Source organism: Rhinopithecus roxellana, chromosome 7 (genome assembly GCF_007565055.1).
Source record: "Rhinopithecus roxellana isolate Shanxi Qingling chromosome 7, ASM756505v1, whole genome shotgun sequence".
Taxonomy (NCBI): Eukaryota; Metazoa; Chordata; class Mammalia; order Primates; family Cercopithecidae; genus Rhinopithecus; species Rhinopithecus roxellana.
In genome coordinates this window covers 82,446,313-82,459,696 of record NC_044555.1, presented here as the reverse complement: position 1 = coordinate 82,459,696, position 13,384 = coordinate 82,446,313, and the positions used below count along the sequence as shown (strand labels likewise).

Below are 13,384 nucleotides of genomic sequence, written 5' to 3'. Positions count from 1 at the left end.
AGAAAAAGTTTGTTAACCTCGATCTAGCTCTTTTCTTATAGTTAATGAAGCAACACTTATGAGCCTGGACTCTGTTCACCAGAGACGTCTCGATGTTTCAAGTTCTTACTGATACACTTGTGCTGAATTTGATTATACTTATATTAGTGCTCAGACCAATTTCTAATAGTCCAGTGGAATGTCCAGAGTGAACAAGTATATACTTGGCCAAGTTTCTTGTAAAAAGAAGTGAATGTGGCATCCTGCTGAAAACAAATCCTGTTTGCTAACGCATAACTGGCTTTGACAGATTGTCTGCCGAAGTTCAACGCCCATCGAGATGGCCGTGAAGGAGAAGATTTCTATGTTTTGTCACGTGAACCCTGAACAGGTTGGTGCTGCTCTTTAGATTTTATTGTCTGGCAGGCACTTCTGCTGATGCCAGTGTTTTGTGCCTCTTCAATGATCATATTACTTTTCATGGCATTTATGCAAGTGCCAGGCACCTTGATCCAATCATGACTCCCTAGCCCTTAAGTGAGATAGGATGCATGTTTCTTTGCATAATCACTCAACTTATGTCATAAAACCAGGGTGGGCTTTATTTCTTTTCTTGAGACAGAGTGAGGCTGGAGTGCAGTGGCACGATCTCAGCTCACTGCAACCTCTGCCTCCCAGGTTCAAGCAATTCTCTTATTTTAGCCTCCTGAGCAGCTGAAATTACAGGTGCCTGCCACCATGCCTGGATAATTTTTTTTTTGTATTTTTAGTAGAGATGGGGTTTCGCCATGTTGGCCAGGCTGGTCTCGAACTCCTGACCTCAGATGATCCACCCGCCTCGACCTCCCATAGTGCTAGGATTACAGGCGTGAGCCACCGTGCCCAGCCTACAAGGGTGGGCGTTTAACTCACAGTCAAACCTCTAGAGAGAGAACCACATGAAGCCTAGTTATCATCTCTTTACCTTGTGTTTCCTTCTGGGACACTTACTGCTTTCACTCATTTCTCCTCTCTACCTGTGGCAGCTTAAGTCACCCCAAACACACGAGCACGTTGACATTCACATTAGCTCTTCTGACTCCATCAGTGGGCTCAGTTGACTTCATTGGTACAGAAACCCTACTGTGATTTGGGCTTAGGTTCTCTGCTCTGCAGGGCTTTCCACCTCAGTATTCTGATAATTCGCTTTTCTTTTTTCTTTCCTTCTCTGATTTCTGTCTCTTGATTCCAATAAGGCTTGGGTATAAGGGATTGGAGTTGCCTATAGTTTAAAGAGAGGGATATAAATGGCACTCAGGGAAAGAGTGAGGTTTGGCAGAAATCTTTTCTTCAGATTATAACCCTGGGTTCTCTGAAGTCTAAAAACGATCAAATTGAATTTTGGCATCTTGGAAAGTAGTCTGATGGAGAGCCCCTGCCTGATGCCTCAGAGTCCTTGCCAAAGTCTGAACTACTTTGAAAAATGTGATGGCAGATTGAAGGGACACTTCTGCATTTGTATGTTGTCATGCCATTTTGTTTGTATCCAATCCTTTTTTTTTTTTTTTTTTTGAGACAGAGTTTCGCTATTGTCACCCAGGATGGAATGCAGTGGTGCACTCTCGGCTCAGTGCAACCTCCGCCTCCCGGGTTCAAGCGATTCTCCTGCCTCAGCCTCCTAAGTAGCTGGGATTATAGGTGTGTGTCACCATGGCTGGCTAATTTTTGTATTTTTAGTAGAGATGGGGTTTCACCATGTTGGCCAGGCTGGTCTCAAACTCCTGACCTCAGATGATCCACCTGCCTCGGCCTCCAAAAGTGCTGGGATTACAGGCGTGAGCCACCACACCTGATCTGTGCAATCGTTTTGTGTACACTTCTGTTTTTTTGAGATGGAGTCTTGCTCTGTCGCCCAGGCTGGTATGCAATGGTACGATCTCGACTCACTGCAACCTCCACCTCCCGGGTTCCAGCGATTCTCCTGCATCAGCCTCTTGAGTTGCTGGGATTATAGGCACATGTCACCATTTTTGTGTTTTTTTTTTTTTTTTTTTTTTGAGACGGAGTCTCGCTCTGTCACCCGGGCTGGAGTGCTGTGGCCGGATCTCAGCTCACTGCAAGCTCCGCCTCCCGGGTTCACGCCATTCTCCTGCCTCAGCCTCCCGAGTAGCTGGGACTACAGGCGCCGCTACCTCGCCCGGCTAGTTTTTGTAGTTTTTAGTAGAGACGGGGTTTCACCGTGTTAGCCAGGATGGTCTCGATCTCCTGACCTCGTGATCCGCCCGTCTCGGCCTCCCAAAGTGCTGGGATTACAGGCTTGAGCCACCGCGCCCGGCCCATTTTTGTGTTTTTAATACAGATGGGGTTTCACCACATTGGTCAGGCTGGTCTCGAACTCCTGACTTCAGGTGATCTGCCCGCCTTGGCCTCCCATAGTGCTGGGATTAGTTTTCTAATTAAATGAAGCTAACCATGTGCAAATTCTGATGCTAGCTTTGATTGCTGGGTTTTTGTGTGTATGCGTGTGTGTGTGTGCGCGCGCGTGTGTGTGTGTGATATCAGTGTAAATAAACTGCCAGTCTCTCCTGAATTTTGTCTCATTCTTGTGGTGGCATATTTGAGTAGATCCATCTAAGTAAGGTGATTTCTTATCATCACTTAGGTCATATGTATCCATGATGTTTTTTCCACATACCGAGTTCCTGTGCTTTTGGAGGAACAAGGCATTGTCAAATATTTTAAGGAGAGATTGCACCTGCCCATTGGTGATTCTGCAAGTAATTTGCTTTTAAAGTGGAGAAATATGGCTGACAGGTAAGCGAAAGGAATTACTTGTATAATCTTTAATAATTCTTGAGTTTGGGGGGTAGAAATAAGACCTACTTGAAAGGGTAAGCATGTGTATTTGGCATTTTGCATCTGCACATTTCAGTCTGGATATGTCTAAACATGGAGCATACTGTTACGGTGCTTTGCTGTATTATTTGAAGATTTTTGGAGCCTTTCATTTTGTTATACATAAACCAAAGTGAATTAAAGGAATCTGAATTCTGGAAGGAATGTTTTTAACTCTGGAAGGATTTTTATTTATTTACTAGTTCATTTTTTAGTTTTCCAGTATTTTAAATGTTTTTTTTTGTTGTTGTTGTTTTGTTTTTTCTTTTTTGAGAGTCTCGTTCTGTCGCCCAGGCTGGAGGGCAGTGGCACGATCTCGGCTCACTGCCACCTCCACCTCCTGGGCTCAAGTCATCCTCCCACTTCAGCCTCCTGAGTAGCTGAGACTAGAGGCATGCACCATCACACCCGGCTAATTTTTTTTATTTTTTTGTAGAGACGGGATTTTTCCATGTTACCCACGCTGGTCTTGAACTCCTGGGCTCAAGTGATCTGCCCACCTTGGCCTCCCAAACTGCTGGGATTATAGGCATGAGCCACCGTGCCTGGCCTTAAACAGTTTTAAATGTTGCAGGTTTTTTGTTTTGTTTTGCTTGTTTTTAAGATTTGGCTAACTTTTCCTAAAGGAAATCATTTGGAGTGGGAACTTTTGGCTATGCTATTTTTGTTTCATCCTGCATTCATTAACTATTCAGCATAATTATTAAAATTCCTGATGGATTCTAACTTTCAGACAACCATATTAATTTAAGCAAAGTTTCTCTAATTTGAAGTTATATGAAAATTAAGCTGTGTGCAGCGGCATTTACTTGTAGTCTCAGCTACTCGGGAGGCTGAGGTGAGAGGATCACTTGAGCCCAGGAGTTGGAGGCCAGCCTGAGCAACATAACGAGACCCTGTAACTTAAAAAAAAAAAAAAAAGCCGGGCGCGGTGGCTCAAGCCTGTAATCCCAACACTTTGGGAGGCCGAGACGGGCGGATCACGAGGTCAGGAGATAGAGACCATCCTGGCTAACACGGTGAAACCCTGTCTCTACTAAAAAAAAAAATACAAAAAATTAGCCGGGCGAGATGGCGGGCGCCTGTAGTCCCAGCTACTCGGGAGGCTGAGGCAGGAGAATGGCGTAAATGCGGGAGGCGGAGCTTGCAGTGAGCTGAGATCCGGCCACTGCACTCCAGCCTGGGCGACAGAGCGAGACTCCGTCTCAAAAAAAAAAAAAAAAAAAAAAAGGGAAATTAAGTCCCTGTCACTTGTTTTCTTTCTTTCTTTTTCTTTTTTTTTTTAAGACAGAGTGTTACTCTGTCGCCCAGGCTGGAGTGCAGTGGCGCAATCTCGGCTCACTACCACCTCTGCTTCCTGGGTTCAAGCAATTCTCCTGCCTCAGCCTCCTGAGTAGCTGGGATTACAGGTGCCCGCCACCACGCCCAGCTAATTTTTTGTATTTTTTTTTTTTTTTTTTTTTTTTGAGATGGAGTCTTGCTCTGTCGCCTGGGCTGGAGTGCAGTGGCCGGACCTCAGCTCACTGCAAGCTCCGCCTCCTGGGTTTACGCCATTCTCCTGCCTCAGCCTCCGAAGTAGCTGGGACTACAGGCGCCTGCCACCTCGCCCGGCTAGTTTTTTGTATTTTTAGTAGAGACGGGGTTTCACCATGTTAGCCAGGATGGTCTCGATCTCCTGACCTCGTGATCCACCCGTCTCGGCCTCCCAAAGTGCTGGGATTACAGGCTTGAGCCACCGCGCCCGGCCAATTTTTTGTATTTTTAGTAGAGACGGGGTTTCACCATGTTTGCCAGGCTGGTCTTGAACTTCTGACCTCAGGCGATTCGCCTGCCTAGGAGGCCTCCCAAAGTGCTAGGATTACAGGTGTGAGCCACCGTGCCCGGCCCTGTTTTCTTTTACTAGTTGTAGTTGAGATGGGACTTCTTGGGCAGCTTAGGTCAGAGCCGGTAGGTGCAGCTGCTGTTACATATGTAGGTTCTGGATTCAGATTCTGACTTCTCCTCTTTTTTTTTTTTTTTTTTTTTTTTGAGACGGAGTCTCGCTCTGCCGCCCAGGCTGGAGTGCAGTGGCCGGATCTCAGCTCACTGTAAGCTCCGGCTTCCGGGTTTACGCCATTCTCTTGCCTCAGCCTCCCGAGTAGCTGGGACTACAGGCGCCCGCCACCTTGCCTGGCTAGTTTTTTGTATTTTTTAGTAGAGACGGGGTTTCACCGTGTTAGCCAGGATGGTCTCTATCTCCTGACCACGTGATCCGCCCGTCTCGGCCTCCCAAAGTGCTGGGATTACAGGCTTGAGCCACCGCGCCCGGCCAGACTTCTCCTCTTACCAGCTGTGTGAGTTTGGGTGATTACTTAACCTCGCTAGGCTTGTTTTCCCATCTGTATATAGTAAAGGGATACCAGTGCCTACCTAGTGGCAATTATGAGAGGAAACCTGTAAAGACTTAACATTGAGTCACGTACTATAATAAGTATCAGTTGCTGATGTTGGTAACTATAATTAAAATGATGGTCACAAAATCACTGACCCTTGGTAGATGACTAATCAGATTGAGTTTCTCTTGCCCTTTCATTTACAATTTTAAAAAATGCTTTAGACTTTCTGGGGCAAGTGGAATCGGGAAGAAAGAGCAGTTTCTGAGCTTAGATTCTCTAAAACCCTTGCTCTCTGGAGCGCTTAAAGTGCCAGTCATTTCGTAGGAATTTTCTAAGTAGCTTGGGGCTGATACACTTTAGGCACTAGAAGTTTTAATATTTTAACTCTTTTTATTGGAAATAGCTCTAAATTATACTCTATGCGTTTATGCTTTTTTTCGTTTTCTTTCTTTTTTTTTTTTTGACACAGAGTCTTGCTCTGTTGCTCAGGCTGGAGTGCAGTGGTGCAATCTCGGCTCACTGCAGCCTGAACCTCCTGGGCTCAAGAGATCCTCCCTGCCTCAGCGTCCCCAATAGCTGGGACCACAGGTGCGCTCCACCACACCCAATTAATTTTTGTATTTTTAGTAGAGACGGGGTTTTGCCATCTTGCTCAAGTGATCTTCCTGCCTCGGCCTCCCAAAGTGTTGGGATTACAGGCATGAGCCATGTGCCTGGCGCTTCTGTGCTTTTTAAAGCCAAATGTTTGGTCTTTGTATTAGCCTCCTGGGGGCTGCCATAACAATGACCACAAACTGGGTAGCTTAAAAAAACACCACAGGAATTTATTCTCTCACAGTCCTGGAGGTCAGACGTGCAAAATCAGTGCATTCACAGGGTTGGTTCCTTCTGGAGACTCTGCAGGAGAATCTCTGCCACACCCCTTCTCCTGGCTTCTGGTGGCTGCCAGCAATCAGTGGTGTTCCTTGGCTTGTGGCCACATCACTCCAATCTTGTCCTCCATCTTTTATTTCCTTTTTTTTTTTTTTTTTTTTTTTTGAGACGGAGTCTCACTCTGTCACCCAGGCTGGAGTGCAGTGGTGCAACCAGGGCTTAATGGAACCTCGAACTTCTGGGGCTCAAGTGATCCTTCTGCTGTGTCGCCCAGGCTGGAGTGCAGTGGCATGATCTTGGCTCACTGCAAGCTCCACCTCCCGGATTCATGCCATTCTCCTGCCTCAGCCTCCTGAGTAGCTGGAACTACCGGCGCCCGCCACCACGCCCGGCTAGTTTTTTTTTTTTTTTGTATTTTTTTTTAGTAGAGACGGAGTTTCACCATGTTAGCCAGGATGGTGTTGATCTCCTGACCTTGTGATCCACCTGCCTTGGCCTCCCAAAGTGCTGAGATTACAGGCATGAGCCACCATGCCCAGCCCTCTTCATCTCTCTTGAGACCCAACTGTTGGGGGTGGCCCTGCAAAGAGGACTCCCCTCCCGCTCCCACAGCAGCTTGAAGTAGTGTCAGATGCCTGCCTCACATTCGGTGATGGCTGATGGCTGAGTGGGGCACATGAGGGAGACACTTGGTTGCTCTCGGAAGTATAGGTCCAAGGGGGAATGAGAGCTCCCTAGTAGGTGTGACCCAGTGGACTCACCTGTACCACCTGCTGCCCAGTGACTCCTCCCCTGGGAAGACCAGCCGTGAGTGAGTCGAAGGAGGAACCTATGATACTGACCCCGGTGCTGCTTCCTTCCGGAAGCACAGCTGATGTTGTCTCTTCCGTCTATGGAGGAGGGAGAAGAGGGTGAAGCCAAACCTGCTGTGCTCAAATGCGGCTGTGCCTGCCTGCCTCTGACATCATCTCTGCTACTTGGTGTGCTGCCATCCTGCTTTCTGTTACCTGCAATCTGTTTTTATTTGGAGACGAAGTCTGGCTCTGTCACCCAGGCTGGAGTGCGGTGGCGTGATCTCAGCTCACTGCAACCTCCGCCTCCTGGGTTCAAGTGATCCTCCTTCCTCAGTCTCCTGAGTAGCTGGAGGCATGCACCACGACAGGCATGCACCACCATGCCAGGCTAATTTTTGTATTTTTGGTAGAGACAGTTTCACCATGTTGGCCAGGCTGGTCTGGAACTCCTGATCTCAAGTGATCCACCCGCCTTGGCCTTCCAAAGTGTTGGGATTACAGGCGTGAGCCACCACACCCGGCCTGTTACCTGCATCGTTTATGGAGAGGTGGTGTGAGGTACAGACAGCTATAGAACCTCCAGAACAACATAAAATGAAGTGGCGAGTTCAAGGGTTAGCAGTCTTGTCTCAGCTATTTTAGTCACCTTTCTATAAAGTTACCTTCCCTGTCAGTTTTGACTTCTTAGCTTCTTGTGCATTTTTCCTGCACACAGCCTGTTTGTGATCAAGTTTCTCTCGTACTCTTTACAGTTGTGTATGTGTGTTTTTTTTTTTTTTTTTTTTTTTTTGGAGACAGAGTCTCGCTCTGTGGCCCAGGCTGGAGTGCAGTGGCATGATCTCGGCTCACTGCAACGTCCGCCTCCCGGGTTCAAGCGATTCTCCTGCCTCAGCCTCCTGAGTAGCTGGGATTACAGGTGAGTACCACCATGCCCAGCTGATTTTTGTATTTTTGTATTTTTAGTAGAGACGGGGTTTCACCATATTGGCCAGGCTGGTCTCGAACTCCTGACCTCAGGTGATCCACCTGCCTCGGCCTCTCAGAGTGCTGTGATTACAGGTGTGGGCCACCGTGCCCAGCCACTCTTTGCAGATGTTGATATTGAAGAGGGATATTCGTCATCATGGTAACATTTTTCTAAGGTGTTTGGGGAAGGGTTTGCTTCAAAGCCCTAAAACATCTTCAGCCCTAAGATGACATTTCCACGTACCTAATGCCAGACCAGATATTTTTCATGTTCTTTGAACAGATTTCCTGACAAAAGCAACACTAAAAATTGTGTCTCTAATGGTAAAATGTGATTGAGTGTCTTCTGTAGAATGGAATTTTTCTCATAAAAATGATCTAAATGGCTAGTAATATTTTAAATCGTTCTCTTAGCACCATTCTTCAGGCATGCCATGAATAACCAGACTTTTGTGGGTCAGCTGGGAATGTAACCATTTTAAATGTAGACACTTCGAATGCATTTTCTTACACAATGTCACCTTACAAAGTTAATATTGGAATGTTTTCTATTGACACGCAGAATGCATTTTCTTATACAATGTCACCTTATTAACCAATGTCAGAACAGCTCGTATTTATGAGATTGGGATAGCTTTTCAATTTTTACTTTTAATGCTTTTAACTTTTTCTCTGATATACTTGAAATTTTATCTGTACCTGCTTATGTAAGCCAACGTTGGGATTTCTTTTTTTGTTTTTTGAGACAGTCACTATGTCGCCCAGGCTGGAGTGCAGTGGTGTGATCATAGCTCACTGTAGCCTTGACCTCCTGGGCTCAAGTGATCCTCCAACCTCAGCCTCCTGAGTAGCTGGAACTATAGGCATGCCCCACCATGCCTGGCTAATTTTTGTATTTTTTGTAGAGACGGGGTCTAACTGTATTGCCCAGCCTGGTCTCAAACTCTTGGGCTTAAGTGATTCTCTCGCCCCAGCCTCCTGAGTAGCTGGGACTACAGCTGCTCCTAAGGTTTTAAAAAGTGCCTTGGAATAAGAGCAGCAGCTGCCATTGTTCTGTCTGTGATGTTCTGTTACATGCATATAACCTTTGAGTTTGTTTTCTTTCCCAGGTATGAAAGGTTACAGAAAATATGCTCCATAGCCCTGGTTGGCAAATACACCAAGCTCAGAGACTGCTACGCCTCTGTGTTCAAAGCCCTGGAACACTCAGCCCTGGCCATCAACCACAAGTTGAATCTGATGGTGAGTCCTGGCCTGGTCTTTTGGCTATCTCAGTAATTCATGCCAATAGCACATGTTCCAGAGGGGCAAGTTTTGTTAAAGGGTCCCTGAGATCACCTCCAGGACCTATGATTCACCAGAAGAACTCACAGGACTCAGCATATAGTTACACTCATAGCTAAGATTTATTATAGCCAGACAATGCAAAGCAAAATCAGCCAGGGAAAAGTCGTGCAGGGTGAAGTCTGGGGGTAACGAGGTGCAAGCTTCTAAGCGCCCTCCCCTGGTAGAGTCCAGTGAGTTGTGGTAATACATGCAAACTGCCATCTACTAAGGAAGCTCATTGAAGACTTGAAGCCCAGGGTTTTTACTGGGGGCTGGTCACGTAGGCACCCTTTGCTTAACACTTCCCAAAATGCCAGCCTCCCAGAAGGAAAGCATGCAGCAGAAACGATGTTGTCTGTACAGACACTTTCAGCGCAGTGAGCTTCTCCTACCAGTTCTTGGAATGATGGGAACCCTCCCAAAGTCAGAGTTTCCAGAAGCCAGTCAAGGCTCAATCTTGTAGCAAGCCTTTCCAAGGGCAGCAGCTAGGCTTGCTGTGTAAATGGTTTTCTTTTTTCCTTTTTTGAGACAGAGTCTCCCTCTGCCGCCCAGGCTGGAGTGCAGTGGCACGATCTCGGCCCACTGCAACCTCTGTCTTCACCGTTCAAGCAATTCTTGTGCCTCAATCTCCTGAGTATCTGGGATTACAGGCTCCCACCACCATGCCCAGCTGATTTTTGTATTTTTAATAGAGATGGGGTTTCACCACGTTGGCCAGCTGGTCTCGAACTCCTGATCTCAGGTGATCTGCCCGTCTTGGCCTCTCAAAGTGCTGGGATTACTGGCATGAGCCACTGCGCCTGACCTGTGTAAACTGTTTTCTACATGTAGGTTTAAGGCACATTTCTGAAATTAGGCTTTGCACATTCAGATGAATGAGCATGCTTGTCATGCTCCTGTAAGTACATCGTAATTGCCTAACAAGAAAATAATAGGATATTTTTTTCCTTTAGCATTGGAACAGAATCTAGATTTTAAAAATACTATATTCCCCTCTGTAACTTGGAAGAATGATAGCTAGCAAACAGTGATTATTTGTTTTGGAAACTCAGTATTGTGGAATAACAGAGGTGTAGTTATCTTATATAGCTTGAGTATATTCTTCCATATAAGAACGGAAGTAGTACATGTTTAGAGTAAAACATTTAAACAAAGCATAAGCCAGGTGAAGTAGTTCGCACCTGTAATCCCAGCCCTTCAAGAGGCTGAGCCAGGTGGGTTGCTTGAGCCCAGGAGTTGACGACCAGCCTGGGCAACAATGGGAGACCTCATCTCTATAAAAAACTTGAAAGTGGCCGGGCGCGGTGGCTCAAGCCTGTAATCCCAGCACTTTGGGAGGCCGAGGCGGGCGGATCACAAGGTCAGGAGATCGAGACCATCCTGGCTAACACGGTGAAACCCCGTCTCTACTAAAAAGTACAAAAAACTAGCCAGGCGAGGTGGCGGGCACCTGTAGTCCCAGCTACTCGGGAGGCTGAGGCGGGAGAATGGCGTAAACCCGGGAGGCGGAGCTTGCAGTGAGCTGAGATCCGGCCACTGCACTCCAGCTTGGGCGACAGAGCGAGACTCCGTCTAAAAAAAAAAAAAAAAAAAAAAAAAAAAAAAAACTTGAAAGTTAGCCAGGTGTGATGGCATGCACCTGTAGTCTCAGCTAATTGGGAGGCTGAGGCAGGAAGATCGCTTGAGCGCAGGAGTTTGATACTGCAGTGAGCTATAATTGCACCACTGCGCTCCAGCCTGGGTGACAGATTGAGACCCTGTCTCCAAAAAACAAAACAAAACAAAATAAAGCATAAGTCTAAAATGCAGAAAGCAGATTCCTCCTCCCTGATATCCCACTTGTTACCAGTTGGATACGTACATTTATATATCTATCTCACATTTATATTTAATTATATTCAATATATCATTGTTTAAGCAAGCCTTATCATCTTGACTTAAATGGCAAAAACTTTGTATAATGAGTAAAAAGATCCATTTATATGTTAAAGAAATTTAATGACTTCCACTTTGACACCAGCTTAGGAGACCTAGCTGCTGTTTCTCTCTTCTTTTTAGCCTCCTTTCCTAATCACTTAAAAAAATTTTTATTTTATTTTATTATTTTTTAATTAATTAATTATTTTTTTTTTAGACGGAGTTTTGCTTTTGTTGCCCAGGCTGGAGTGCAGTGGCACAATCTCGGCTCACCGCAACCTCTGCCTCCTGGGTTCAAGTGATTCTCCTGCCTCAGCCACCCGAGTAGCTGGGATTACAGGTGTGCGCCACCACGCCCGGCTAATTTTTGTATTTTTAGTAGAGACAGGGTTTCTTCATGTTTGCTAGGCTGGTCTGGAACTCCCGACCTCAGGTGATCCACCTGCCTTGGCCTCCCAAAGTGTTGGGATTACAGGCGTGAGCCATCGTGCCTGGCCCATTTTTTAATTTTTATAGAGATGGGGTCTCGCTATGTTGCCCAGGCTGGTCTTGAACTCCTCAAACAATTCCTCCTGCCTTGGCCTCCTAAACTGCTAGGATTACAGGCATGAGCCACCATGCCCGGCCCCTAATCACTTTTTGTTTTTGGCTTTCTAAGGAATAGTTTACTTCCCATTCCTCCCACTCCTCCAAGTTGCCTGCCCCATTATATAAAAAAAGAAAACAGCAATGGAAAAATTGCCATGACATATACATTTTATAAAGCCTTTAAAAATTTGTATCTTAAAGTTTATTTGGATAGTCTTTTTTCTCTTTTTTTTTCTTTTTTCTTTTTTGAGACAGGGTCTCGCCCTGTTTCCCAGGGTGGAGTGCAGTGGTGCGATTTTGGCTCACTGCAACCTCCGCCTCCTGGGTTCAAGCAATTCTTGTGCCTTAGCCTCCCGAGTAGCTGGGATTACAGGTGCCCGCCACCACACCTAATTTTTGTATTTTCAGTAGAGACAGGGTTTCGCCATGTTGGCCAGGCTGGTCTTGAACTCCTGGCCTTAAGTGATCCACCTGCCTTGGCCTCCCAAAGTGCTGGGATTATAGACGTGAGCCACTGCGCTTGGCCAGGATAGTCATTTTTACAGAAGAAATACTAAACTAATATGGATAGAGAGGGACTGTTATATACATAGGAATTGGTGCACATGATGCTTCATCTGATAGGACTCATTGACATTAGCTTCTCCTAAGTACTATTTGAATTGTTGCCTTGTCATCTTCCTTCTAAGGTTGAGCTGCATCTGTCTATCTCTCCTGGTTTGCTGCAGCTGCAGCGGCTTCCAGGCTGGTTTCCAGCTGCCAGTCTTCCCTGTCTTTGCCACACTCTACCAGAGTGATCTTTGTAAAATCTTTCTCGGTTCTCTTTGTTTCTGTCATACCTTTACTTAAGATCTTTCAGTGGTGTCTCAGTCTGTTCAGGCTGCTGTAACAAAGTACCATAGATCAGGTGGCTTACAAACAACTGCCATTTCTCTCTCACAATTCTGGAGGCTGAAAGTCCAAGATTAGGGTGCCAGCATGTAACCGGATTCTGGTGAGGGCCCTCTTCTGGGTGCAGAGGACCACCCTCTGGTTATATCCCCCTGTGGCGGAACGGGTGAGGGAGGTCTTTGGGGCCTCTTTTATAGGGGTACTAATCCTATTCCTATGTGCTCTGTGCCCTCTTGACCTAATCATCTCTCAAAGACCCCACCCACCTCCTAATACCATTTCTTTGGGAGCTGGGATTTCAACATAGGAATTTTGGGGGATCACAGATATTCAAACCATTGCAAGTGCCTTCAAGTGTCAACTCTGTGTCATGGCTTCTCAGCCTCGTCCCTTGCTTTTCTCCAACTAATCAGGTCTGTCCTCTCGCTGGGTGGGGCCTTTTTTGAGGGTCCCAGAGTGGCTACCACTTTCTCTTTTTCCCCTGAGGTTTCATATAAGTGGCTCCTTTGCTGGAGATTTCTTTTTATTTTTTATTTTTTGAGACGGAGTCTCGCTCTGTTGCCCAGGCTTGAGTGCAGTGACACAATCTAAGCTCACTGCAACCTCTGCTTCCTGGGTTCATGTGATTCTCCTGCTTCAGCCTCCTGAGTATCTGAGATTACAGGCACCCACCACCATGCCTAGCTAATTTTTATGTTTTTAGTAGAGATAGGGTTTTGCCATGTTGGCCAGGCTGGTCTTGAACTCCTGACCTCAGATGATCCGCCCGCCTCAGCCTCCCAAAGTGCTGGGATTACAGGT

The 13,384-nt window shown here is 46.3% G+C and overlaps 1 protein-coding gene across 1 annotated transcript in view; it reads left to right on the top strand.

Annotated features, from left to right (window-relative positions):
• Positions 1 to 13,384, top strand: part of CTPS2 (CTP synthase 2) — a 134,365-nt gene that overhangs the window by 23,117 nt on the left and 97,864 nt on the right. Inside the window, exons 7-9 of the mRNA XM_030933646.1 lie at positions 290 to 370; positions 2,621 to 2,772; positions 8,971 to 9,103. Of these exons, the coding sequence (XP_030789506.1) occupies positions 290 to 370; positions 2,621 to 2,772; positions 8,971 to 9,103 (366 nt within the window). The remainder of the gene's footprint in view (positions 1 to 289; positions 371 to 2,620; positions 2,773 to 8,970; positions 9,104 to 13,384) is intronic.